The sequence below is a fragment of the Trichomycterus rosablanca genome, chromosome 14 (assembly GCF_030014385.1).
Source record: "Trichomycterus rosablanca isolate fTriRos1 chromosome 14, fTriRos1.hap1, whole genome shotgun sequence".
In the NCBI taxonomy this organism is placed as follows: Eukaryota; Metazoa; Chordata; class Actinopteri; order Siluriformes; family Trichomycteridae; genus Trichomycterus; species Trichomycterus rosablanca.
The window spans coordinates 14314777-14340088 of record NC_086001.1 but is presented as its reverse complement, the minus strand read 5'-3'; the positions used below and the strand labels follow the sequence as shown (position 1 = coordinate 14340088).

General features: G+C 41.2%; 1 protein-coding gene across 1 annotated transcript in view; it reads left to right on the top strand.

The window, feature by feature from the left end:
• Nucleotides 1-12669, top strand: part of LOC134326693 (adhesion G protein-coupled receptor L3-like) — a 537600-nt gene extending 524931 nt beyond the window's left edge. The window contains exons 23-26 of the mRNA XM_063008876.1: nt 4636-4764; nt 7062-7079; nt 10400-10687; nt 10850-12669. Coding sequence (XP_062864946.1) covers nt 4636-4764; nt 7062-7079; nt 10400-10687; nt 10850-11382 — 968 coding nt within the window. The 3' untranslated portion in view covers nt 11383-12669. The remainder of the gene's footprint in view (nt 1-4635; nt 4765-7061; nt 7080-10399; nt 10688-10849) is intronic.
• Nucleotides 12670-25312: the final 12643 nt, after the last annotated feature.

Below are 25312 nucleotides of genomic sequence, written 5' to 3'. Positions count from 1 at the left end.
CGCCCCGTCCGACACGTGGGCAGCAAGCCGTATGCATTTCATCACCTACACTTTGACGAATTCAGTGCAGATCAGCACTGTGTACGGAGAGACACACCCTGAGAGCACTCTTTTCTCATTTCTGTGCAGGCGCCATCAATCAGCCAGCAGAGGTCGTAATTGCATTGGTTATGAGAGAGAGAGACCCCATCCGGCATAGTCCCGCCCATATCTGAACAACAGGCCAATCGTTGTTCATGTGGCCGCTCGATACGATGTATTCGAGATCCCAGCTCTGGTTCCAGCGTGTGTTTTTACTGCTGCGCCACCTGAGAGGCCCGGGAATTTCATTTTGAACTGGTTCTGAAGAGGTTCCAGACAGCGAACTAGCATCTAATCTGGCACTTTATAGTATAAACAATAACTAGTAACGCTAGTAACGTTAGTAACGCTTGCTGTACTAACACAATGACGGATGAATTTGCGAAGTACAGAGCTCTTATAAACAGTACAGAGCACTTATAACCAGTACAGAACCCTTATAACCAGTAATAACAGAGAGAAATTGAGCATTTCTGTGTTGTAAGTTTTTTCGACTCTCCCGAGAAGCGGATTCAGAACCCCGAGCTTCAAAACCACCACACGTGAAGTAAATCCAGCTAAACACAGATACATGTGGAGCTTTAAGACTGGATTTGATAATAATTTCACACAGGTGTTTGTTCATGTTGTGGAACTTTTGTGAGTATTATCACTCAAGCCGAGCGCTGAGCAAAGCGGCTATTTGCGCCAAGGGTCACGGTGACGCAAAACGCTTCTCACATCAATGAACTAAAGAAAACAACAACTGCAACAAACACGTCTATGTCTTCTTATCACCAATAGTTGAGCGATGCTTTTTACATAAAAACGAACATCTGTAACAACAGCACAAATACTCGCAGGTAACCTACACACTCCACCATCATGTTACTACTCTTTACTTTCGTTGTGTAACGCCCACCGTTGATGACGCATGCTTGGTTCTCAAAAACTGGTGGAAATGCAGGTTGGTTCTCTACAAAACATCAATGTTCGAAGAAACCTGAACAGAACTGGTTCAAGAACCAGAGTTCTTTTGGTGGAAAAGTGCTATTAGTGGCTCATTCATTGTACATCTCATTGTATTCATGTATCATGTTGCATGAAGTCCTCTTCCTCTCTTATCTTATCTATTGAGTTGATTCTTCTCATAACCTGTCCAACATAAGAGAGCTGTACTGTGGTCATCTGGGCTTCTGGACATTTGTTTTTAGAGATAAATGGTTACATCTTAAAAATATTTTTTCCAATTTTATTGTTCTTGGTCTGTTAAATGCTGGTGTGTTTTGTATTTTTCTGGGTGCTGGATCCTTAGCTGTTAATAATTGATCCAACTAGGCAAAAGCTGTCCACCACCTCCACATCTTCTCCATCAGTGGTAAAGCTAGTGATCTTTTCTGTTGTTATGACTTTCGTCTACTTCATACTGAGCTGAAATCCCACTCTGCTTTTTAACTTTACTTAAAAGGACCCCTCAGTGTTCTGCTATGACGGTTGTGTCATCCACATATCAAAGGGTATTGATGTTTCTCCCACCAATCTTAAATCCTATAAATACTCTTTATCCAATCCTGCATCTCTCATAATCTCAGTGTACAGGTTGAACAAGATGCTGCTTCGTCAATCTCCTTTACCAATGTGAAACCAGTCTGTTTGTTAATTTCCTGTGATGTCTATGGCTTGTTGATCAGTGTACAGAGTCTGCATTGGAATAATGCGATGCCCTGTTATTTCTATCTACCTGACAACATTCCATGATTTTGTGTGGTCAACAAAGTCAAAGTACCAGCAGTTATAAATTAAAACCTGATTACCTTGACCAGGCAGCTTGAACTGGGCCGTGGTTGGATCTTCCAGCAGGACACCTTAAAATCAACAGACCACAGAAAAATCAGGTTTCCCACGGCCATTCCATTCCCCAATCTAAAATTTCTATAGCAAATCTGTGGGATTAATTGAGGTGAGAGTCCACTATGAGTGACCCCACATTCAAGTGACCCACATTTTGTCTATGATTTTTACTGACACAGACAACACAAACGATGCATCAAAATGAAACGCAAAGCGAAATATACTTAATTAATCCCACTGTGGTTTACAAGATATAACGTAAAGCCTCCACAAGGTGTGTTTGTGTACAAGTTCATTTTGTGTTTATGTGCCTTTTTCATTGTTCATTTAATCATTGTTAGTTTTCTCTTTATTTATTTAGATCACTTTTGCTATCTAAATGGTTGGACTTGTATTTCAATGCCCAAAAACTTTCACAAATAATAGAATCAAAGGTCTACTCTAGGTCTTCTGAAAATATGCTGGGTCTAAATATCACTACCTTAATTCAAGTTATTCATTTTTTGGTGTAGAAAATTCTATAATGTCAGATTTTGTGTGTAATGTTTAGGTAGTTATTATGATTAATTATTATATCTACAGCTGGTAACCTTTCTGTGCATATTAACATGGCTAATTTAACTGTCCCCAATACAATTAGCATAAAACTGTGGTCACTTTGTCAAATTCGGCAATCAAACTATCACTTCATGCTGAGAGCGAATTTGTCTGGATGGAGAGTAATTTAATTATCACGAAACAACAAGTCTGTCATAAATTAAAAGTAGCTGGAACATAGGTGGGTTATTCATACAGTTTGGTGCCTTTTGTGTCCCCCGTACTGATCATTGTATTTATTAAGTACATCTTGAACAATACAATTTCTAAACATCTTACTGAAATAATGAACACTTTCAAATTCTAAACACAATGTTTTCTACCCCACCCCCCCCTCCCAAATAAAATGAACAGACTGCCAGGAGATATTAGATGTTCCTCAAATGTAGAAATCTTTAAATCCAGGTTAAAAACATTTCTTTTTTCTTGTGCCTATGATTGAGCTCGAAATTTTTGCTATTACCCTCATTTTACCATATTTCTTTTAGTTTTTCATGCTCTTCTAAATTGTAGTGTATATTTTACTATATTTTCTTTTAGTTTTCATGTTCTTAATTTTTTATCTCTCTTGTTTGAATTTCATGATCTCTTAATTGTAACTAAATGTTTGCAAGAAGTCTTTCTGAGGTTTTAGATCTCAGGAATGTTTTAATGCTTTTCATTATTTTTTTTTTCCTTATGTAAAGCACTTTGAATTGCCACTGTGTATGAAAGGTGCTATACAAATAAACTTGCCTTGCCTTGCCTTGCCTTGCCTTGTATACGTACTGTTTTTATCTCTTAGATACCAGAGGTTTTCCTATGTCCCCAGTGCTGTACATTCTGATTTAGTGATGGATATATGAGGTTTAAAAATTAAAATATCTGAGTCTTTCAATACTGTTTAAAAGGTTTGATTAAGTCCCTCTAAACCTTGGATTTCTTTTTCTTTATGAGTTTCATGTTATTGCTGATAAGGGTTTTTCACACGTTCCTTAAGCTGCTGTCCACCCTGTTATTTCTTACTACTGTTTTACATACTGACATCATTTACTGGAGTTCACATGATCTTTTTAGAGGGAAAACAACTGTGGAAGATGAGGGGCTTATTAAACTCCACATTTTAATGTTGTTTTTTCCACATTTTGTCCTAAAAGTCTTATATAGTCAACCATGACATGTCCACCCTGTTATGGGATACGTTAATATGATTTGATCATTTTAAAAATGATCACACTAAAAAGCAGAGAATTCTTTGTCTGAATTAACTTTTATACTAGCATGGTTTTGCTCACTCGCTAGCTAATGGCTAGTTTTATGTCAGAACGTCCACCCTGTTATGGTCCACCCTGTTACAACCTAATACGTAACAGGGTGGACATCACAGTGTATATGAGGTGCATGTGTAATTTAGCTTTACCAATATTAGTTATATTGGTTATATGTTATATAGTTATATGTATAACATGACCTTTTTATACTAAGACATGAAAAACAAATAAAAACCGTGTTTCATTTTCAAAACGTTTTAAGTTCCAAAAGGCACCCAATCCCAGGATTGACCCAGGTGGTATTATCCACAGTCAAGCAAGCTCTTATAACTATGGGCTTGAATGCTGTCTTGTTTTAGAATGCCACCTTATAGCTTGAGTAAATGAATTAAAGCTATGTTTACTGTTGACCGTGTCACCTAGATAATCTATATAAATGTACTCTTTGCAAAAAAAGTGATGGTTTGGGTTGGTGTGTATATTTTTTAAATATAGAAATTCATACATTCACTGAAACTTTCATCAACTCATTTATTCACAGACCAATTGCAGAAATGATTGAAATCCCAAACTGTAGTTTGCATGTGCTATTTAACAAACCTGAAACACAGAAAAAAGACCACGCTATGTTAAGGCTGCATTGCTGGATGGCTGACATATCCAACATTGTCTCAGTGTTTCTCTGTGTATCCTCTGCACTATTAACTGATTATAACATCTGTCTGAATGTCCTTGCATTGTTTTTCCCCGCAACCGTTAGGTAACAATACCAACATTGCGTGGACATTGTTATAACATTTGTCTAATGTTTTTGTGTCTTTTCTCTCTATGTATGTGTGTATATGTGTATGTATGTGTGTGTGTCTGGCTGTATCAGGTGCTATGGCCAACCATCTCATCTCAAATGCTCTGCTGCGACCGCACAACTCAAACAACCCCTATAACACTTTAGTGGGGGAGTCAACCATGTATAACAACCCCTCGCTCAGCATGTACAACACACAAGGTGTGCTGCTTCTCTCTACTCACCTCAACTAACAGGCTTGGGATAGGGGGTATCTGTTAATGCATGAGACGTGTGAGTTTGTGAGTGTGCATCAGTGTGAGCATGTCGTGAAAATTGATGTTGTTTTCCTTGATTTGCCACCTTATGGTATGACTATGAATGACTACTGTACATTTAAATAATAGTACAAATCTAGATCAAGTTTTTTAGTACAGGTGCAAAGAAGAATTGGACCCTAATTTATAAATATTATCCCAATTATAAATACTAATTTGCTTGTTTGAGTAGTTAGTCGCATAATTACATTTTCCACCTCATCTCTTTCTCTCTCTTAACCAAATTGAAGCCTTTGTTATCTGTGATCCTAAATAAATACTAACTTACAAACTGTAAACATACACTATATTGCCAAAAGTATTCACTCACCCATCCAAATAATTGAATTCAGGGGTTCCAATCACTTACATGGCCACAGCTGTATAAAACCAAGCACCTAGACATGCAGACTGCTTCTACAATCATTAGTGAAAGAATGGGTCTCTCTCAAGAGCTCAGTGAATTCTGGCGTGGTACTGTGATAGGATGCCACCTGAGTAACAAGTCCAGTCGTGAAATTTCCTAGCTACTAAATATTACACGGCGATTGGGAACAACAGCAACTCAGCCACCAAGTGTTAGGCCACGTAAAATGACAGAGCGGGGTCAGCGGATGCTGAGGCGCATAGTGCGCAGAGTGTCTGCAGAGTCAACCGCTACAGACCTCCAAACTTTATGTGGCCTTCAGATTAGTGTGTAGAGAGCTTCATGGAATGGGTTTCCATGGCCGAGCAGCTGCATCCAAGCCTTACATCACCGAGCGCAATGCAAAGCGTCAGATGCAGTGGTGTAAAGCACGCTGCCACTGGACTCTAGAGCAGTGGAGACGTGTTCTCTGGAGTGACGAATCACGCTTCTCCGTCTGGCAATCCGATGGATGAATCTGGGTTTGGTGGTTGCCAGGAGAACGGTACTTGTCTGCATTGTTCTTCAGGTGTTGGGCTCGGCCCCTTAGTTCCAGTGAAAAGAACCCTTAATGCTTCAGCATACCAGGAAATTTTGGACAAAGGGTGAGCCGACATCATATTAAACCCTATGGATTAAGAATGGCAGTCACTCAAGTTCAAATGCTTGTGAAGGCAGACAAGCGAATACTTTTGGCAATATAGTGTACATTAAGGATTACGGACCTACCCATACAAATCTGGTTATTTTTAAATCATATTTCCCTATGTTACATTAAAAAAATCCCAGTCACATCAAAAACATATAAAATAATTCATTCAAAATGAATATATGACAGTGGCAGTCCATGCCAATAACTAGTAGTGAAGTGTCACCCTTTAAATAAATTTAAATAAAGTGTCACCCTTTAAATAAATACAGCTGATCGACAGCGGCACTGAGATTCAAACCTGGATCTCAGCAGTGGTGAGCTAATGCAATAACTTAAAAAAAGTTCACACATATGCGGTACATGGTGAGGTTGGATTTTGCACACCTGCCTGGAACTGCAATATCGTCAAGCATGTATTTGCGTTCCTGTGGAGAACTTGGCAGGAGGCCTGGCACTTTTCTCACAGCTGCTGCAGCGCTGAAGCTGTCACTCCAGTAACACTTTCTTTTTAGCTGTTTAACCATATATTTCTGTCTCTGTGTTCAATTTGCCCTCTTGTTTTATTTAGGTAGTATTTTAAATTTGAATAAATTGTAATAGGTTTAAAATGGGACCTACCAGCACTTGTTATAACTTAGATTTAGATATTTGCTCCTCACACGGGGCACCAATTACACTTAAACAGCAGCTCTGCTAAGCAGAAGCGAATATACAGGAGAAGAAAAACTTTGTTCCTTTATCTTTTAACAAGCTTTCATCTATGCTACAAACATTGTGTCGACCTTGAAATCTAATATCAATAAAAGCTCTGAAATTATGAGCAGACCCACAGAACCCAAGGTACTCTTAATGCGCCTCTTTAGTCCGATCAATAATTCTGTTATACATGTTTTTTATTGTGAATTCTGAGTGGCAGGAAGGCTCTTGTACTTTATTAAGGCTCAACAAGGTCTCGCATCTAAAAAAGGCACTTTCTACATACACTGCTTGCATGACGTTTTCTTTCCCCCTTTAGTTTTTTGTAGATGTGTGCGCCGTGTTGCATTGTGCATGTCCCTTGGACCTGTCATTGAATGCTTACCTGTGCTTTTTTCCCTCCTTTTCTTTCTTCCTTTCTTTCTTCCTTCCCATGCTGTCCGTTAAGAGCCCTACAGAGAGACAAGTATGGGAGTCAAGCTAAATATCGCTAATCAAATGTAATTGCCCTCGTATTTATGTCTTCTACGTTAACCCTTTATTTTTCTGTGTTATTTTTCGAAAGTTGCGCTTGAGGAGTATTTTAACTTTACTCTCTATAAAGATCAGGCATCCGTCAGGGGTCTGATTTAAGAACACTGTCAAGCACATAAGAAAAAAGAAATAAAATCCTATCTATGAGACAAATTTGTTCATTGTTGGATTAGTTTTAAAAAGAATGAGACGTGAATAGATTACTCAGGAACAAATCTGCCCTTTAATGTCATTAATGTCTTGAACCTCTCTCAGACTTATTTCCACGCTTACTCTGTATGAGTTCTTCCTGTGAGATGCCTTCGTACCCTTTCTCCATCCTCTATGGCCTTATTTAGCACATTAAAATCTGTATTACAAAAGAATGATTCAAATCCTATAAAAATTCACATGTCTCATTATTGGAACTAGCTATGCCATCCTTATAGTGCTAAATAAGGGCCAATGTTGCTCGGAGACTAAACTACTAGTCATCATGGCTGTGCTTCATTTGTGTGTATGAGTGTGTTTGTTGTGTTGAACATTCTTAGCAGCGTTTTCATTTGACTGTAAATGTGTATTGTTAAATGTGCATTTTTTTAAGATACATGTGTTACCATGCGTTAACACTAGCAACTAATAAGTCACTGGGGCTGTTTGTGTTTACCGTTAAGCACAAAACATTGAACTGTATGTGTTAAATCCAAAGTTCCGAGAGTACAACCTACGCTATATCGGTTGAGAGAAGTTACTGGAGCAAGTTGCTTTTCAACAAATTGGAATACATCGAAACCAATGTGAATTCAAATGTCATTCGAAGGTTAAAACATGCTTCCCACACACAGTTTTTTTCATATAATGTTCATGGCAGTCATGGAACTATCGAAGATTTGGAAGCTGGTTCAGTTCCAGTTCAGTCCTGCTCTGCCAAGCTCCCTGTGTCAAGACCGTCAACCTTAAAGTTTTTAGTTCAACTAAATCAATTTGGAGAAAAGTAATACATTAATAAATGGATATTCAAATTTCCAAGCACATAGTGCACCATTAATGCTTATTAACATTGGAATTAAAAAAAGAAAAACAAATATTAATACAGAATGAATCTGAAAATTCAGTATAAATAAATAGTCTAAGCTAATCAAAGTCACATGCAATTGACAAAATATACAGGCTTGAAACTTTTAACTTTCCAATCGGCAGTGTGGCATCTAAACCACAGTACCATCTTAACCACCACTGCTTACACTGATTTTTGGCATTGAACCTATTGTTAAGTTCCTAAGCATGTAGCCATTGTTGCCTATTAGTGTCAGCAAGGCATTTCATGGGGGCAGCACGGTGGCTCAGTGGACAGCACTGTCCTGGGTTCGATGCCCAGGTAGGGCGGTCCTGGTCCTTTCTGTGAGGAGTTTGCAAGTTCTCCCCATGTCTGCGTGGGTTTCCTCCCACAGTCCAAAGACATACAATTTAGGTAAATTGGAGATATAAAATTGTCCATGACTGTGTAACAAGTAACTACCGTTTCTGTCATGAATGTAACCAAAGTGCAACATGAGGCCATAAAATGCTTTATTTATTTATTAGGATTTTAACGTCATGTTTTACAAAGACACTCTGTAAGTAATTAACTGTAGGTAAATAAATTATGACATGTCACTTTATCAATGGCTAGTGTGACTCCAAGGTTATGATTGACTTTTGGCATCACATTGGGATTGTTTTCATAACTTAAGTATTATATACATACTTTTTAAGTTATTAACAAACCAAAGTGTTTATAGTTAAGGTGGAAGGATACATCAACTTGTAAGAGACATGTTTGTAATGGCAGTCATGAGATTTTGTTAATGCTGTATGTCCATTATCATTGTTAGTTCTTTATTCACTCTATTCTGCACAACTGGATGGTTCAAACTAAACATTCAAACCAAATTTAAAATTGTTGTTTTGACAAATGGCACTGTGATCTTACTTCTTTATAATTCTATGAGGTTTTTGATTTTACTGGAAGCAAAACAGCCTCAGTGCATAAACAACCACTACCATGATTAACAGTAGGTAGTAGGTACCTAAGCACAAAAACTTCCGCATCCCATAATAGAAGAAGTGTATAGAAAAGAGACTCCGGCCATCTGCAACAATTCTTGGACAGTTCTCGGAAAAAGAGGAAAGAAAGGTAGAACAGTGGTAGCCTAGTGGGTAGAGCTTTGGGCTATCAATTGAAAGCTTGAGAGTTCGAATCCTGGCTCTGCCATGCTGCCACTGTTGGGCCCTTGAGCAAGGCCCTTAACTCTCTCTGCTCCAGGGGCACTCTGACCCCAGCTTCCAAACAAGCTGGGATATGCGAAGAAAGAATTTAATTGTACTGTACACATTTATATGTACAGTATATATGACAATGAAGGCATTCTATCTATCATTCTATCTCTCTATATTGATCCCTTAAAACAAGCCGGTGACCGCAATGTATGAGCGGCACCGAAACCCGACCAACCTACATGGTTGGCTTACACCCCCTCCCAAGGGCTTTGTCCTGAATGACCACCACTAAGCTTTTGGATATAAGACTTGTTTGACTGTCAACAGTGACCCCTGTTTTGTGGCAGCTACTAACTTTGACCTGAGCAGACCTTATATCTGGTGTAGCTTCATCCATCACTAGTAATGATCATGCACCACAAGACGATTCACATGTGTAACGATTCAAATCGGTTTACTTGTATAATGAATCGATATTCACTTTAAACAGCAGAGGGCACTGGCACTATTTACCTCGCCTGGTTGACGTCACTAGAGGGTTACCAGGTTCGGAATTTTCCAGCCAAATTTATTTATGTGAGGATACTTTATTTATTTTTATTATTAATTTATATAATGTGGGATTTGTTTTAAAATTTAATTTCAGTTTTTTTACACAAAAGGGAAATGTGCAGCATTGTTTTGCATAGTTTGTATCTACCTCAGAAATAAAAGGGCATTCATTATTTAGATAAATAAAAGATAAGTGAATCGCATCGCATCATGGGTAGAGTGTATCATTACATCCCTAATCATTACTGATAATAGTTGCTGTATGTATGTTATATACCAGGCAGATTTTCAGAGGTCAAATTCAAGTCCATAAAATAAATAATAAATAAATAACAAACGATCACTTGTGAATCCCAAGACTGCCATAACATTCATGTCTCCTACAAGTGTATGTACACATTTGACTACAACTGTACGTCTGTATATTAGCACTTATAGATCATATTTCTGCCTGTCTTTCAGAGGGAATCTTGAACAATGCCCGGGATCCAAGTGTCATGGATACTCTACCACTGAATGGTAACCATAGCAACAGCTACAGCCTGGCAGGTGCCGACTATCTGAGCGAGTGCGTCCAAATGATGGAACGCAGTGGCTATGGCGTCCCACACTCACACGCCACACTTTCTCACACCCCTCTGGAGAAACGAATTCTTCAAGAGCTCACCTCTAACTACCTGCCGCCATACCTTAACAACCATGAACGCAACAACCTGGTCAACAAACTCGTGAACAACGTCAACAACATGAGCAACATTAGCAACGTCACTCATGTCAGCAACATTGCTAATGTGAGTAACGTCAGTAACCTGAGTAATCTCTCTAACATGAGCAACCTGGCTAACATGAGCAACCTGGCTAATGTGGGTAATCTTGCTAACGTGAATAACAACGGAACCGCAGGTGGACGAGGAAAAGATTCATCAGCTCCTCCTCTTAGCCTTGCTCTGGATCTTGATGACTCTCCTGCTTTCATCCTGGATGACACCTTAGGTTTAGAGCTGATCCGTGATGAGTCTGACACCCCACTGCTCCCCCCTCAACGGCCTCATCTTACCCAACCCCGGAACTCTTTTGGCTCCACCTCTTCATCTCGTCGTCGCTTACCCCAGGAGAACAGTGAAAGTTTTTTCCCACTTCTGACTGAGGAGCAAAGCGATGAAACCCCCTCACCAAGTAGAGACGTAGCTGGGCACGATCGACAAGACATGCACACTCTTCCACGCAGTGGAGGAGGAGATGATGCTCGCGAGTCCGCTGATAGCGATGACGTATACTACAAGAGCATGCCCAACCTAGGCTCTAAGAACCACCTGAATCAGCTAAACTCGTACTACCAGCTCGGCCGAGGCAGCAGCGATGGCTTTATTGGTCCCGCCAACAAGGATGAAACTCTACCCAACGAGACGTCGCAAGAGCCTGCCCAACTTGTCACCAGCCTATAGGATCACTAACCTCCTCCCGTCTTACACAAAACCCAAGGTGGCAAATTCTTCACATTATGAAAGCCCAACTTCTGTCGTTTCTTATGTGGTCTCCTTTGCTTTCCCGTACTGGTCACTCGTCCGCAGTCGTAGACGTTCCTTTTACATGTTCTCAGCAAAAAAGAACAAAAAAGACTAAAAACTATGGACTTGATTTTTTTGTATTCTAAAGAGTGGATTAGAGGATGTGGATGTTCATTGATGTTCTTTGCGACGTGTATTTCTATTTCAGACGAACACACATGGACCTCAAAACGGATTTTGCTGAAATAGAGATAAAAAACTCGTACATATCAAAGAATTACTGGAAAGAGATAAAGATCAGATGGACGGAACATTAAAAATGACTATTTTAATACTCATCTTTATCGGACATCCACTTTTAAAACGATTCTCTTCAATTTCCGACTTAGATGAGACGTTAGTTGTGATAAGTTGACTGCAGAGTGTGAACTTGTGTCACAAAGGACGACTCCACCGTAGGGTGCAATTTTTTTGCGTATTAATAACAAATATAAAAAAGGGGGAAAACACTAATATCAGAGAATTATAAGATATTTCTATGTAAATGTACAGCTACTAGCATTAAGCAGTCTGTATTTTTCTGTTCATCTGTAAGTGTGGTGATTTTAGAAATGGCTTCAGTTTCCTCATGCCACTCTCAATCCAGACTGCAGTAATGCTCATGCTTTCTTCAATCCTTGATTTCTTTTGTATTAGCAGCAATTAACAAAACCAGAGAAAAAAAATGAAGAAAAGTATTCAGGTGGTCATTTTTTTTTTTTTATTGTAGATTTTTTTGTCCCTTTTAAGAACTAGTTTTTTTTGTTTTCTACAGTGTGTAGATATATGAGATGAATGAGATCATGCAGATCAACTGAGGAAGACTCTCATGATGAAGAGGTGAAGACTGAACTGAATGAAAAAGCACTAGGCACTTGTATAAAAGCTGTGGTGATGTCTGAGTCAATATTCGCAGTGAGAAGAAGGACAACCTGCCTGTGTTTTTTAATTACGGTCATTTATTCCTTTCTTGAAGATGCAACAACCTGCAAAATGTCAGACTGTACAAAATTACCAAACCATATTCTAGTTCCATCACAAATAAATATGATCATACATTTTATTTATTTCATTTCTTCTTTGTTTTCTTTTTGTATTATTGATTTTTGAAGTCAAATGACCTCCTGACTAATATTTGTTGTAACAGTGAAACTTGTTTGCCAACAAATAAATTACTGCTTAAGACTCCTTGCAGGGCCGCTGTTTGTTGTGTCCATATTTTTTTGCGTTTGTCTGTCGGAGAGACATAGAGCATATGCCAGAAACCTCTGGAGAGCACATCATTTACAAGTCCAGGCCAATTTCGCCATAGTCTATAGTGAATTATGGATGCATTAGTGCCATTAAACAATAGATGTGCTCACTGTTGTGTATATCAGTGCAGGCTTGTAATGAAGTCTACAGAAAATTACTCTGTAATAATTACACTACAGTACAGTATGGAAAATGCAGTGTTGTGATGTATGATGTGATTTCATACAGGTGATTGTAATCATAATTTGGTACAAAAGCAGTATGCATAAAAGGCTGAGTCTGTGAGCAGCGAAGATGAACTGAAGATCTTCAGTTTGTCAACAAATACATGAGAATATTAATTAAAAGTCTAAACACATAAAAAGCATATTTTCCCTCTACAGTGCATAATATTATTACATAATTTAATGAATCTGAAGGTATTAAGTGTGTAAAGGGCAAAACCACATTCTGTTTACTGTCCATATCTTTACTATTATACTATTTTTACTATGTGATTTGCTCTGACTACTGCATGCAAGCTCTTGAGTCCATGAGAACAGATCCAACAGATCCAAGAACTGCTTGGAGGGGTTTCCATTGTCTACTGCTGGATTCCCAGTCATAGTGGCATAGAAAATAATAAAAAGCAGATAGCTTGGCGAAGGAAGCAAGAAACAAACAGATTGCTTGGAGATACATCCGAACAACTGATGCCTACCCAGAAATCAAAGATTACTGCAGAGTAAAATGCCAAGATGATTGGTCCAGCATCAATGTCAAACACAACCGAGACAATTATAACCAGGTGCCGAATTGGTCGTACTGCCCTCACCCACTGACACCTCCTGGTTGGCGAACAGGCACCAACCTGTCATTTATGTGCTACAACCCTTAAAATTAAAAATATTTTGTTATGCTATCGTTGTGCTGGCAGCTTGGTTGTTGCATCCTATCCTTTGGTTAAGCAAATCCCACTTCTGATACCAAAGGATTTACTGCCATATCCGCAGCATACTGGCTATATACTGATCAGCCATATCATTAAAACCACCTCCTTGTTTCTACACTCACTGTCCATTTTATCAGCTCAATTTACCATATAGAAGCACTTTGTAGTTCTACAATTACTGACTGTAGTCCATCTATTTCTCTGCATGCTTTGTTAGCCCCCTTTCATGCTGTTCTTCAATGGTCAGGACCCCCACAGGACCACCACAGAGCACTGCAGTGACACTGACATGGTGGTGGTGTGTTAGTGTGTGTTGTGCTGGTATGAGTGGATAAGACACAGCAGTGCTGATGGAGTTTTTAAACACCTCACTGTCACTGCTGGACTGAGAATAGTCCACCAACCAAAAATATATCCAGCCAACAGCGCCCCGTGGGCAGCATCCTGTGACCACTGATGAAGGTCTAGAAGATGACCAACTCAAACAGCAGCAATAGATGAGCGATCGTCTCTGAATTTACATCTACAAGGTGGACCAACTAGGTAGGAGTGTCCAATAGAGTGGACAGTGAGTGTACACGGTATTTAAAAACTCCAGCAGCGCTGCTGTGTCTGATCCACTCATACCAGCACAACACACACTAACACTAAGGGGGTCCTGACCATTGAAGAACAGGGTGAAAGCAGGCTAAAAAGATATGCAGAGTAACAGATGGACTACAGTCAGTAATTGTAGAACTACAAAGTGATTCTATATGGTAAGTGGAGCTGATAAAATGGACAGTGAGTGTAGAAACAAGGAGGTGGTTTTAATGATATGGCTGATCAGTATATAGCCAGTATGCTGAGGATATGGTAGTAAACCCAAACAAAAATAGCCTTCCTAAAATAAATAATCACAAAAACATACTGCATTCTAGTGGCTCTTATGGAAATATAGCAAGTGCTACATTGGTATCAGAAGTGGGATATGCTTAACCAAAGGATAGGATGCAACAACCAAGCTGCCAGCACAACGAAAGCATGACGGGTGAGGCTGGAGTGGCGGAGGAAGAAAATCATCCTGTGGAAGGAGTATGTGCTCCAGAGGACGGCAAAAGCAAGCAGCAAGCTGCCACAAACATGAGTGACTGGCTCATATGTCACTCCACTGAAGACACTCAATACTCTAGAAGTGGGTATGCAGCATCCCCTCCCAGCACATAGGTCAGACATGGAGATATTTTACCTGCAGTGGTCGACAGGGAACAGAAGCTTTATTCTCCTTCACGGCATCTTGTTTGTGTACCAAAATTTGAATACAATTTTAATAACCAAAAGTATGTGAACACCCCCTTAGTATTAATATTGTTAAGCCACACATATTCATTTCATTCATTCATTTTCCAGACGCTTTTATCCAAAGTGACTTACAGTATACAGTCTGAGCAACTGAGGGTTAAGGGCCTTGCTCAAGGGCCCAACAGTGGCAACCTGGCAGTGGTGGGGTTTGAACCAGCGACCTTCTGCTTACTAGTCCAGTACTTTACAGCTAGGCTACAACTGCCCACATATCACTAACGTGTATAAAATTAATTACATAAGACCCTTTCCTATTCCAGCATAACTGTACACAAAGCAAGGTCCATGGAGACATGGTTGAAAAGTTCGTTATAGAGGAACTACTGGCCCAGCCTCAACCTAATTGGACACATTTGGTATGAATTAGAATCCAAATTGTGAGACAGACCCTTTCCTTCTTAATAATCACCCTAACCACCCATGTTACCCATGAACTTCAAATGGTCTGTTGACTGAATAGGCAGAATCTTTTATAAACAAATTCCAATTCCAAAGCTTGTTGAAAGCCTTTCCAGACATGTAAAGTTGGTGTCCAAGATCTCCAAAAAGCTCACTGTCACATGCCAGTGTTGGAATTTCAGTGATTTTTGCAATTGTTCTTTATTTGTGACTGGATAACTAAAACACTATTTTGCCTAAAAATCATTTTAAAAGTTTGAATATTGTGGCCAAATCTGCTCAGTCTGGTCAAAAATATACATCCCCAAATCAGAAAAGGTTGGCACAGCAATGAAAATGCAAATAAAATAAAAATGCAGTGTTTCTTTTTATTACTTTGACTTTTATTCTATTTCATGTTTAATCTGCTCACCTTCATTTCATTTATTAATAAACATCCATTCCTGCATTTCAGACCTGCAACACATTTCCAAAGAAGTTGGGACGGGGTCAATTTAGGGCTAGTAATGAGGTGAAAACACTAAATATTGATGTGATTCCAAACAGGTGATTGTAATCATGGTTTGGTACAAAAGCAGCATCCTGGAAAGGCTGAGTCTTTGATGAGTAAAGATGATCAGAGGATCTCCAGTTTGTCAACACGTGTGAGAAAATGATTGAAATGTTTAAAAACAATGAACCTCAAAGAAAGATTGGAAAGGATTTGCATATTTCTCCCTCTACAGTGCATAATATCATTAAACGATTCAAGGAATCGGGAGGAATTTCTGTGTGTAAAGGCCAAGGGCACAGACACAAGCTGAACGCCCGTGATCTTCCATCCCTCAGACGGCACTGCATCAAGAACCGCCACTCAACAATAGCTGATATAACCACATGAACCTTTGTCAAGCACTACAATACGGAGTTACATGCACAAATGCCACAAAACATGAAATATCTCAGGTTCAAACAGTTAGCAATGAAATAAAAGTCAAAGTAAATGTAAGAAACGCTGTGTTTTTATTATTATTTGAATTTCCCATACTGTCCCAACTTTTTCTGATTTGGGGTTGTACATACAATAGACCTGCTACTAACTGCTGCATTTAATAATAATAATAATTTTAATAAGGCTGATCTCAGTCCTACTATCAGCAAAACTGACTTAGAGAAGTGCTTTGTGTTTTATGCATTATGGGTATGCATAATATGCAATTTAGCCTAATTATAGGCATTATAGCCTCAGTGAAATGTATTATGTAGGACATGCTTGCACTCGCTTGTATTGTGACTGTTGCAGTCTTCTAAAATAGCCTTCCTTAATTGAATAACCACAAAAAACATATTGCATTCTAGTGTTTCTTATGGAAATATAGCAAGTGCTACATTGGTGCTTAACCTAAGGATAAGATTCAACAACCAAGCTGCCAGCACAACGAAAGCATGATGGGTGAGCTGGAGTGGCGGAGGATGGCAATACCAATGGAGGATTGGAAGAAAGGGCAAAAGCAAGCAGCAAGCTGCCACAAACATGAGTGACTAGCTCATATGTTACTCCACTGAAGACACTCAATACTCTATAAGGGAGGATGCAGAATCCCTTCCCAGCATATAGGTCAGACACTGAGATATTTGACCTGCAGTGGTCGACAGGGAAAATAGTGTTAGAGTTAGACAAAGGACTCGATGTTTCAATCCCAAGTAGTTACAGTTGAGACCTTGCTAGGACCACCCAGTGATGTTACCCTACACGACACATCATCAGTTGTGTACCCCAGTATCTTTAGGTGTTTCGGCCATTAATCACAAGACACCCTCCTCTGTGGCAGGCCCACCACAGGCTGATCAGACCTGGGTGTGTGTCGCATAGGAACTGGGTGGTCACTTTGCCCCCCATGCCATTTCCTTTCTTCGCACCCACAGCCAGTGACTACTTCGCTCAGCTGTGGTGGCAAGCTCTTTGATGGTTCTCCTCTGAGCTTGCCCTCTGACACCCACCTCTTTCAGGAGCCTTATGGTGGAGTTAGCCACAAACCCCCTACAGCCCACCTCCACTGGACACACCAACACTGTCCATCCCCGTTCTTCTACCTGGGCTGCAAGGTTAGAATATCGCAACCTTTTCCTTTCATAAGCCTCATCAATGGCTTCCTCCCAGGGCACCGTGAGCTCGATGATATAAACACGGCGACAGGAGTTGGACCACAACACCAGGTCTGGGCGCAAGCTTGACACAGCAATGTTCGGTGGAAACACTAGGCTCTTATCAAGGTCAGCCCGCAGTTGCCAGTCCCTGGCAGTACCCATAAGGCTTGAAATTATGGGAGGGGCTCTGATTGGCTGTCTTTCACCCTCCCGAATAAAGGCTATTGACGTTTGGGCCTCTTGATACGCATTAAGTGGAGCAGCATTTGTGGCGGTTCTTTTTTCTTCTATGGCTGAGGCCAGACAACGCAGCACTTGATTGTGGCGCCAGGTGTATCTGCCTTGAGACAGGGAGGTCTTACAGCCCACAAGGATATGCTTGAGGCCTGCTGGGGCTGAGCACAAGGAACACACCGGGTCCTCGCCAAACCACAGGTGTAAGTTTGTTGGCGTAGGCAGAATGTCATAAGTGGCCTTTATGATAAAGCTTAGCCTGTTAGACTCCATATTCCATAGCTCGCTCCAGGAGATTTTCTTTTTGGCAATTCCATCCCATCTCATCCACCGACCTTGCTGCGGCTGACTGACTGCTCTGACGCACCTGGATGCTTCCTCTTGCCTTCGAATCTCCTCCACCACCATTCGACGGCGCTCTGCTGGAGAAGCTTCCCCCCAGGTAGGAGCCGTTACTCCAAGGCCAAACCCCCCCCTGCCCTGTTGCACATGGCCAACTATGTCTCGCTGTCTGAGAGCCGCCCTTGCATCTGCCACTACTGCCTTTGTTGTCCACTTCTTGCCAGTTCTCAAGACCGGGGCAGCACAGCGTACCAAAGGGTCCCGAGACTCAGACAGAGTCATTTCCAGTCGTGCCTTAGCACACCTGTACTCTTCCATCAAGCTTGATATTGGCAAGGAAAGTGGCCCATCAACATACAGTCCTACGCTGCTCATGCATCTTGGTAGCCCAAGCCACCTCCTTACTTGAGCATTCACTAACCTTTCCAGTCGGCTGATATGTGATGAGGTAAACTCATAGATGGTGATTGGCCACATAAGGCGGGGCAGCAACCCAAACTGAAAGCACCACAGCTTTAACTTCCCTGGGAGGCCAGTGTTGTTAATTTGTTTCAGGCCGCTGATGGTGTCCTGTCTGAGCTGTTCAATTTGTTCTGTGTCATTGAGGGTGGCATTGTACCAGCGTCCGAGACTTTTAATTGGCTTCTGTAAGATTGTAGGGATTGGCTCATCGTTGATGGTGAAAATGTCATTGGTGATTTGGCCTTTAACGACTGAAATGCTCCTTGACTTGCAGGGTTTGACCTTCATTCCTGCCCAAGATATGTTACTTTGAAGCTTTTCCAACAGCCGTTTTGTACATGGTTTCGTAGTCGTTATGATGGTCATGTCGTCCATGTATGCCCTGATTGGGGGCAGACGTAGGCCTCCATCCACACGCTCCCCTCCAACGCTTACTCCACTGAAGACACTCAATACTCTATAAGGGAGGATGCAGAATCCCTTCCCAGCATATAGGTCAGACACTGAGATATTTGACCTGCAGTGGTCGACAGGGAAAATAGAAGTTCTACTGTCCTTCACAGCATCCTTGCCCAATGTTACTTTGGCTCCAGACCAACACCCATCAATGCCACAAGTCAACTATGCAGCTTCCCAAAGTGTGGAGAGCAGCAACTGGGCATCATATAAGCGTCAATTTGGGTTGGTGGACATAGTGGCAGGGTCAAGCAAGTCAACCAGAACAGTGCAAGGGCAAGGGGCATGGGAATAGCTTGTAACCATCATGGTCACATGAAAATTTTTTTATGTTGTACTGCATGGCTGCTTGCATATTCACCTCCAGCCTCAAGGGGAGCTGTGATTTATACTGACTCCTTGATGCAGGAACAGGAATAGAAGTGGAGTGAAACAGGAAGTATGTGAGAGTGGTTTGGACTTGGAACATATGCACTCTTTTGGTTACCTGTCCTTTACCAGGAAACTTTTGTTTCTTAGGCTGGTGAGGAGACTTTATACCATCAGTCTGATACTGTTGTGGTGAGCCATAGCTTTCAAGTGACTCAGCTGGGTCGGACAGTCCGGTTTTTTAGCTGCCAGTCCTCCGCCCATGCAACGCTAGGACGGACACTTAAAAATACTCCTTCTGGAGTGAACTGGTTACATTTTTGATCAATATTATCTGTCATTGGCTCAGGTACATGTCAAAACAAATGCTTTGTATTTTATTGGTTTAACAGCCTCATTTAACTGCTTATAGTGCTACTTATCGTTGCTCGCCCACCGCCACTGGCCAATCGCAGAAGGTCCGCCCTCTAAATGCTAGTCTGTGATTGGGTGGTTGAATTTTGCCCGCTCGCTCTGTTCTGCATACACCTCTACCTGAGTCAATTATGAGTTAATAATATAATAATATGAGTTGATAATGTCAAGGCAGAACTTCTGATTTGTGTGAACCTCACAGGGTGTACAGAGATGTACCACACATTCCTGGCCAATAGTAAACTTTTGGAGGCAGCGAGGAACGGACTTAAATATCAAAAGTAGACACAACATTTGGTGAGTGAAACAGTAATTTGTTATAGAAATCTTGCTTAAATTGGTCAAAAACTCTGTTATATGGGTTATGGTTTCATTCTGTGTGTTGCAGTATCGTGTCCCCCTGTTCCTGGTATGACGTCCTCCTTTTGGGGTGTAATGTCCTCCTTTTTGTGACTATGAATGTGGTCACCCTAGGTGGACATAGTGGCACGGTGAAGCAGGTCAGCCAGAACAGTGTAAGGGCAAGGTTATTCAAGCCCTCATTGACCTCGCATCTGAACAAGACGTAACATAAGCGTAGCTTGTAACCATCATGGTCACATGAACATTTTTTATGTTGTACTGCATATCTGCTTGCATTTCCACCTCCAGCCTCAAGGGGAGCTGTGATTTATACTTACTCCTTGATGCAGGAACAGGAATAGAAGTGGAGTGAAACAGGAAGTAGGTGAGAGTGGTTTGGATTAACGTATGCACTCCGTTTCTTAGGCTGGTGAGGAGACTTTATACCATCAGTCTACTGTTGTTGTGAGCCATAGCTTTTAAAGACTCAGCTGGACTTTTCACTAAAGAAGAACTCTTTACTTTCACCTGGATTATCCCTTCACCAGAACCCTCCTCACCACCTATGATCTCCATATTCCTTGAGGATCTGCCAAATCACCTTACTAAACAGGTGAGACTGTTCCTTGTTTCAGAACATTTGCTGAAGCCAAAAGACTGAGCAAGTGTATATTGTACGTTGTATATGTTGTTTTCTTGCTGCTGTGTGTGGTTTTTTTTTGTATACATGGGGAAAGTACATTTAATACACTTTGGGGATTTCACCATATGTTTGTGGATGTGTACTCTGGTAACTTTGGTTACTTTGCTTTACATTGCTTTTTTTCTGCATTTATTTTTGACTTTCCGGTGTACACCCGTATCCATATCCATACTGAGAATAGTCCACCAACCAAAAATATATCCAGCCAACAGCACCCCGTGGGCAGCGTCCTGTGACCACTGATGAGGATCTCAAAGATGACCAACTCAAACAGCAGCAATAGATGAGCGATCGTCTCTGACTTTACATCTACAAGGTGGTACAACTAGGTAGGAGTGTCTAATAGAGTGGACAGTGAGTGGACGCGTTATTTAAAAACTCCAGCAGTGCTGCTGTGTCTGATTCACTCATACCAGCACAACACTGCAGTGCTGAGAATGATCCACCACCCAAATAATACTCTGTAGTGGTCCTGGGAGAGTCCTGACCATTGAAGAACAGCGTGACAGGGGGGGGGGTAATAAAGCATGCAGAGAAAACAGATGAACTACAGTCAGTAATTGTAGAACTAAAAAGTGCTCCTATATGGTAAGTGGAGCTGATAAAATGGACAGTGTGTGTAGAAACAAGGAGGGGGATTTAATGTTATGGCTGATCGGTGTAGTTGCTGCTATAAAAAACCTTGGCACTTGATAGCTTCCTCTGGACAATATGGGTGATTCAACCAATGGAAGGGTTGGTGTTGTGCTTAGCCAGGTGGACAAAGGGGGGAGAGAAAGTGGAGGACTACTAAAGTTGAGAGCTAAGCTGGCAAGAACGCAACTACTGTGTTACACGCCGAGAGCTGCTGGCAGTGGTGAAGGTGAATAAGCACTTCAGGCCTAATTATATGGTCAGAAATTCACTATCTGCACTGACCACTCCACGCTCCACTGGCTATTAGGCTTTAAATCAATGAAAGGCCAGCTGGTAAGATTTGCAGTTTTTCCAGTCCAGTATGGTTGACTGGGCAGGCTTGAAGCACACGAGTGCAGATAGCCTGGCTCGGCAGACATGCCATTGCAGCCAGCAAACAGCAGAGAACAATGCAATGACAGAAGCTGCAAGGGTGGTGGACAAAACGGAGACAGTTGACAGTTGGGACAACATCGGTGGCAAAACAGCGGGCGGATCTTTTAATCTGGCCAGTGGTGGGCTGGATGAAACCAGGACAGCGTCTGGTTAGACTCTGCCGTGGGGAATCCACAAAAGGCTGGAAAAAATGTGGTTGTCTGCACAACAAACGTCTGACGTCAGCACTCAACACTGCCGGCAGCTGTTGGCTCCAGAGGTGAGGCGGAGACTTAGGCTGGCGACCTGATTTCAGGTGGCCGCCAGATGACCAAGTTCGCACAGACCCATCACCTGACTATGTGATTGAACTCCAGCAATGATTTAACAGGGTTTATCACATTGCCAGGCAGCACACCGTGACAGCAGGACATCGGCAGAAAAAGCAGTATGACCTGTGCACAAAAGGTTTTAGCCAGCAGAGGGACTGTGGGTTTTTAAACTGCACCATAAGAACACCATCTAAAACTAACAAGTGATTGGATGAGACCTTGGTGTACTTGGTGGGGGTGGGTGTGCCTTGAAAAATGATGCTTCATTCGCACTGGCTTACTTCTTATGCCTAGTTCACGCGATCTAATCTCGGCTCTCAATCTCTATGTGTGGACTACTCAACAACTCGATCCGAGCAGCCAAGCGAGAGAGATATCTAGCATGTTGAATATCTGGATCAGTCGGTTGCGACTGGCAGTAAGTGTGGTGAGGGGGATAATATAGTTTCTATCAGAATACATCGGCACACACACAAGCTTCACAATATTTCTGAACTTATCGTCCACGCCAAACCATAATACCAACACTGCATTACAAAAAAATATTTATTAACCTCCAACTCACTACAGAACAAAAAACAATGCCTGCTGGTCGCATTGCCAAATCCACTCGGATTCATTTATTTTTCTCTTTGATTTTACGCTGTACATCAGCGCACAAACAACTTTGATCGCTCGCTACTTGTTGATGTGCATTTTTGGACGTGGTATCATTAAACTCCTCGTCACTTCTCGAGTTTGTTTTCGTGACAAAACGTAGTCTGGAAGACCAGAGAAGCTCGTCTGCGATTCCAGTTGGTGTTAGATGGTGTAGTGTGAAACCCCCTATCGCAGATCAGTTGTGTAGTGTGAAAGCCACACCGACTTGAAAGACTCCCGATTACAAGAGATCCAGTCGTGTAGTGTGAACTGTACAGCGACCTGACGACTTGGAAAGTCGTGTAGTGTGAACTTGGCATTACCTGGAGGAGCAGGCAAGACCCACTGTTTAAAAAAAGAATCACCCATTGCTGGCAATTCACTTCTATACCATTGTTGATAAAATGTGTAATTTTAATGTCAAAACCAAGTGAAAGGCTTTGTCCCAAACCACATGCTCTCAAAAGAGTAATGACACTACATTGGTGTTTTAATTTTCCATGGTATTTAGTAGATTGGGGTGACAGTGATGCCGCAGATAGTGTGGGTGCAACATAGATGCAGGTTTCAGAGGAGCTGGGTTTAATATTTGCTACTGGTCACTGTCTAAAAGGAGTACTGCATGTTCTTCCTGTGTCCATATGGATTTCCTTATGGTGATCCAGCTTTCTTCCACTTTTTATAACATGCCAATAAGTGGATTGCCTGCTCTGAGTCTGATTAATGCATTGTGCTGGTTTAACATCCTGTCCTTACACTGTGCCCAGTGTTTCTGGAACTTAAGAGGTTACTGAAGATGAATGAATGAATGAATTAGAGTATACGGCTTGGTCGAACAATAAGGTTTAAAACTGCATTAAAAGCCAACAAATGACCATAAAGTCGCCACAGGCAACACAGACTGTAATTCTTTACAAGTGTCTGTGTGTGGCTAAAGAGGGGGACTGTAATGTAAGTGTATTATGTGTTTGAGTGGTATTTGGACAGTGTGAGACGTAATGTGCTGAACTGTGACTCCCATTCATTTTATTGACGAGGTACATGTTCAGATGCTCATGCTCTGTCCATTATTAATGATTCATTACAGACACTCACGAGCAGCTTGGCCATGGTAATGCTTACACAGCACCTTCAAACAGGCTAACAGTGGCACTTTAAACAAAATAAAACGTATTGGAGATGGTAAAAGGTGTATCTTTTGGGCTTGTGACAGGCATGTAAAATGTGCCATTTAAAAAAGCTGTAGCCACCCTCATGCTATGTATTGCAAGAAATGAATTAGTATTTGTGAGTGTTAGTTAGTAAGTAAGTACAAGTCAGCTTAAGTGCTTAGTAAAGAGGTGATGAAGGTTTTTAGAAGTTTTTTAAAGATTCAAAGACTCAGAAGTTCGGACAGACAGAGGAAGTTCGTTCCACCACTTGGGTGCCAGTACAGAGAAGAGCCTTGATGCTTGTCTTCCTCGAGTCCTGGGTGGAGGATCAAGTCGGGCGAGACCAGCAGCTCGGAGGTTGCATGATACAGAGCAAGGTTTAAGTAAACCACGAAGGTAGCTTGGGGCTGGTCCATTTTTGGCTTTGTAGGCGAGCATCAGAGTTTTAAACTGGATGCGTGCAGCTACAGGAAGCCAGTGAAGAGAACGCAGCAGTGGGGTGATGTGGCAATGTTAAGGTTGGTTAAAAACCAGACGGGCAGCTGCATTTTGAATGAGCTGCAAGGGTTTAATAGTGGGCATGGGAGCTCCTGCCAGCAGGGAGTTGCAGTAGTAGAAGTATCTGAGTAGCTTCCATGGAGAGAAATGGCCGAATCTTCCTGATGTTGTAGAGGAGGAACCGGCACGATCTTATCATGTTGCACTTTTTTAACTCTATTTTTTATGAATTTCAAAAACAAATGACATCACTTTTCTACACAGTCACCTTCCCATGCATTCGTCGTACCAACTTTTTAATGCCATCAGCGAAAAATGTTTTTGTTTGAGTGCGTAGCCACTGAATCACTGCTCCTTTTACATCATCACATGAAAATCTTCTTCACCTTAAAGCTTCTTTGAGCATCCAAAAAGGTGGAAATCAGATGGTGCTAAATCCAGATTATAAACACTCTCAGTCTCTCAGACACGACCGATTACTACTACTCCCACCCTTAGTGTGTCTAACCAAAATAACCAAAATATAAGTGCAGAAACTTTTCGAAGATCCCTCGTACTTTTAACATGAGTAATAATTAAAACAGACCTTGATTAATTCTTTTCTTTTGCTTTATTCAGTCAGCGCTGCCATAAATTAAACACCATACAAAGAACCACAGTGCTTAAGACAGGACTACACACCGACACTGGACAGGGCAACCAGCCATCCAGTGAGTATGGCTAAAACATTTGAACTTAATATTTAGCTTCTTAGTTTTAGAAAAGAAAAAAGGTTAATTCTAAG